Source organism: Telmatherina bonti (genome assembly GCF_933228915.1).
Source record: "Telmatherina bonti genome assembly, chromosome: 6".
Lineage (NCBI taxonomy): Eukaryota > Metazoa > Chordata > Actinopteri > Atheriniformes > Telmatherinidae > Telmatherina > Telmatherina bonti.
The window spans coordinates 33,682,493-33,686,942 of NC_136624.1; the positions used below are offsets into that span (position 1 = coordinate 33,682,493).

The window sequence follows — 4,450 nt, forward strand, 5'->3', positions numbered from 1 at the left end:
TGGGACAGAGGACCTCGGGATGGTGGCACCTGCTCTCTGACCTCACCAGACCTGCACACCTTAGTCATGGCAAACATGGCAGGACTGAAGCAAAGGGAACACAAAAATGTACAATTATGATCCAACACACACTTAATCAAACCAACTGTTTGATATCAGGCTACTGATTGATCATCCTCCCATCGTTCTTTTAAAATCCTTATAAAAACATCCGGTCGGTTGTGAATTAAGGAAACACTGAACTGCAAATTTTCAGAATATATTCAAAGAGCTGCCCCAGTGGTTAAACAAGTCTAGACTGTTTCTAAAACCCTCCATTAATCCTCTTCAATGCACACGGCTACTACTGCTGTCTTCCTCGATTCATTCATGATCCTCATCTCTTCGCTTTTCTTTTGTAACTCGTTTGTTTTAAACAAACCTGCGATGCAGACGTTCAGACACACACAGAAATATGTTTGTTTCCTCAGAGGAAACTGTCTGTGCCACAGATTTCAGCCTGGAATTATGCAACAGTCAGTACCTCTCGCTTGATCCATTTCTTGACCAGGATTACACGAACACAGGTTAAATATTGTCACCTTACTACAGTATGTCACTAATTTTTGGACCATACCTTCTTTTTTCCCAGAAGAATATCCATTCCTAGCGCCATGTACATCTGATCTGATGAAGAATTTATCCTGCCATCACATTACCATTCATATCAAATGGCATATCAAAGAAGGCTGACAAAAATAGCTCCAGCTGATGAGCCTTAGATGAAAACAGGTGAAAGAGAGCAGGAAAAAAAAAAATTCCAATCATTCACTTGTCACGAATCGTCTGGCAACTGAAGCCTCCGTTCGACAATGTCATGCATGAAATTTATATGCACGGTGCGAGGGTCACAGAGAGATGCTCAAAAACATCTGTTGTTATGTCTGCAGAAAAAAAAAAAAAAGAAAAAGAAAAGGAGATTAAGTAGCCGGATTTACGCAAACCAAGCGATGCTGTCTTGTGCCTGTATCCCTCCTCTGGAGAGCAGCTCCTCTCGGTCACTGCATCCTCTCCTCCGAGAGCCTCATCCAATTAGCAAGTCAATAAAATGTGTCTGTGAGGCAGAGGAAGCCCACCAGCTCTCCAAAGCCAGCCCCTCCTCCTTCCTCCCCCCCCCCCCTCCGCTTCTTCTTGCTGCCACTGAGCCTTGCAGCTCTCCACTACCCGCCGTTATCCTGCCGCACAAGCAGCTTCACACAGGATGCAGCTCCGGTAATCAGGCTGGGAGTGAGTGGCTCGCCGTGAGCTGGCAGCGGTGGTGGTCCTTGCTCATGTTCATCAGATTTTTATCTGTGCCGACACAACAAAAGAGGCGAAAGGGAGGAGGGCAGAAAAAGCTCAGCTATGCTCCTGCCGGTGCATCTGTTCTGTCTCCAGCTCTCTCTCTCTCTCTCTCTCTCTCTCTCTCCGCTCTTGCTTTCTCTCTCTGCCTCGCTCCATGCCCCCTCTGAACGGGAAAGTGAGGATGCACAGAATGGATGAATTAGGATAAAAGGAAACAAATCAACAGACAGGTGTTAAAAAAAGAAAGAAATGTTTTCTCATGAACATCTTCTTGTATAGTAGACAAATTGACAGTCATTAGGTGAAAAGAGTTAGGATTAAAAAAATGCCTCATTAAAAAATCTGAAGAGCATCATCTTCCACCTCTTCCCGTCTCCTCATTATTCACCTGTCAGCGTTTACAAAATTATTCAGACATGTTATTCAATTTTTAGTACACTAACGGTGAAAGTTGTTCCCATCATTCCTAATTAAAAAGCAGAAATAAAACATTTAAACATGCATTCATCTAAATTGTAAGCAAAACAAATATGATTCTCATATTTAAAGTGAAAACAGCAACATGTGTTTTACAAATGTCTTTCAAGAAAATATAAATTGTGTAAATTAAGAACACAGCAGGATGTAAATAATATCCTATCATGTTGCATAATTCACTTTTTTTATTTTATTGGGGAGACATAAACCCTATACATTTATTATCTTAATAAATATAAAACATAATAGTCAGTGGGAATGCATGTAATTGTTGCAGGAGTCAGTTGAGGTTATTAAATGCTTAGATGGTATTTTATTTAATAAAAAAACCTACAATATGATATCTGATCATTAAATATATTAAACAATAGGTTAACAAGGCCGGTCCATCTTATTAAAGATGGTTTTTATGAGGGTTTGTTGGCCAAACTTGGTTTAGCTTAACTCAAAAACTTGTAGACGATTAACTTTTGTGTGTTTTTATAAAATACTGAAAAAGCTGTTTTAAAAACAATGAAAGCATATAAATAGTCATCAGGCACCGTGAGAGCCCACCAACAAGTGTCATAAATTGTTAGTTCAATTAAAGCTTGTTTTAAAACCAAACCTGTAATAGTAAACCACGATTACTTATACTTTATCTTTTTTTCTTTTGTCAAAATGAGAAAATAATTAGTTATTCATATTAGTTGGTGAATTTTACTATCTTTGGATCATGTAGTTGCCTTTTTTTTTTTTTTCTTTCTTTTAAGTCCAGCAGGTACTTGTGGTCGTATAATGATTATTACACACAGGCTTTAAAATGGTATCTTTTATAAAAAAATAAAGATTAAAAAAAAACTTTTCACAAAGGTGTATTTCCCCCCAACTTTTAGCCACCAAAGAAATAATAAGTTGGAAAATATTTTAGCTGTTTGCAAAAAAAAAACCCAGCTGATCAAAATGCCTTATCTTAAGCTGGCGTGGGCAGGCAACTAAGAAGCAGTAGCCTGAGTGCAGGACTTTCTTTTCTCTGATTATTGCTTTTGTTATACTTCTTGAAAAATTGAAAAGTATTAATTAAAAAAAAACAAAACAGTAGCTAGACAAGAAAGGAGTCAGAGATGGGGCGACGTGTAGCAAACGGTACAAGATCAGCATCGTGTGTGGCTGCATCTCGGAGCAGCGAGGTAACAGTTTCCTGTTATATTGTTTTATACCAAGAGACAATTCTATTAATGCAATATCTAACCACCGATAAAATAAAGTGAAACTACGCAGGTTTCCTTTAATAATCAATTTCTGGCTCAATTTACTCAACATGAAAAGTGCAGGTCAAGCTGTGAAAGTAGAAATTGAGTAAAAGCTGTATTGACACCTCAATAGAGCATTTTAAGTCTGAGTAAATCACCCAAGGTAATGTGATTGAGTTGAATTAGGCCCACAAAGGAAACATTTTAAGAAGTGTGTAAAGATGGAAAGATACGGGACCTCACAGAGATGTTCAGAGTAGAGCTGCACAGTTAAAGTAACATTTATGCTGCATCATTTCAATCTATTTTAAATCCGTGTCGCTTGCTTTTCAAATGCTTCAATGGGAGTGAGGAGGGATTTCCTTCACAGAGACGCTGCACAGATGTGTATTTAAGAAAAAGTCTTAGTCAGTTTTAGTTTGGATTTGCATTTATTCATGAATTCTGTGTATTTAGACACAAATAATATCAATGAACCAGATTTTTCATTAATTTATGGTTACACTGCTTGCTGGTTCCACATGGTTTTTTTACCAAATATAAGAAACATGAAATGAATGAAACCTTGTACTTTGTAGAATAATACAGGGGCAATACCAGTATTTTCATAATGTGCATCTTTCTTGTGCGTTTTTCTTCAACTACTTCAAACTAATTCTCCTTTCTCCATGATTTACGTACAGTTAATCATGTTTATAGAACTAAAAGCCCATCACAGACTCATGGTGTTATAGTTCACTTTCTATAATACCTATCAATACACATGATAAGATCTTTATTCTAACCCTCTGGTGTGCCACATCTGTCAGACACTCTACAAAGTAACATGAGCAGCATTTAATATGAGATGACAGACATTTCTGTGCATCGGTCCCTACTGACAACTCTGATACAGAATATCAAAAACACTGGTACTGTCCTGCAAGATGTGACATGATAACATCATTAATTGTGACATTTGCACATTGGAAAGTATGCCAGTGATTCCTATGTTGACCCCTGACTTTTCTTGGGATTTAATCCATGTTTTTTGATGCAATAACACAAAATATACTAAAGCATGACCTATACATACAGGAAGGCAACGCAAGGAATAAAATCCTAAACTTTGACACGGTTTACCTCCCCATGCATTTTTTTGACTGCTTTATTTCAGCTATTCGTCTGAGTCAACGTCTCTTCATCCTGGAAATACGGATGGTCTAGTGCAGTCAGGGCGGATATTCGTTTTAAGGGGTCAAACGTCAGCATTTGCTGTGGAGGAAAGAGAGAAAAAAAAAGCAATGTTAGAGCTGTGGTCTGGAAATATTTTACTTTTAAAAAAGAATCTTAACTAACGGGAATTATATTGTTTATTAGATTTAACTTATTGTGTTTTTGTTTTCTTTTTTTAACTGCTTGTTCCAATGAAAAGGGAG

At 37.6% G+C, this 4,450-nt stretch overlaps 1 protein-coding gene across 1 annotated transcript in view; it reads right to left on the reverse strand.

Moving 5' to 3' along the window:
• Positions 1 to 3,568: 3,568 nt before the first annotated feature.
• The window catches only part of cdk4 (cyclin dependent kinase 4), a 17,216-nt gene continuing 16,334 nt past the window's right edge, over positions 3,569 to 4,450 (reverse strand). Inside the window, exon 8 of the mRNA XM_079241534.1 lies at positions 3,569 to 4,286. Coding sequence (XP_079097660.1) covers positions 4,185 to 4,286 — 102 coding nt within the window. The 3' untranslated portion in view covers positions 3,569 to 4,184. The remainder of the gene's footprint in view (positions 4,287 to 4,450) is intronic.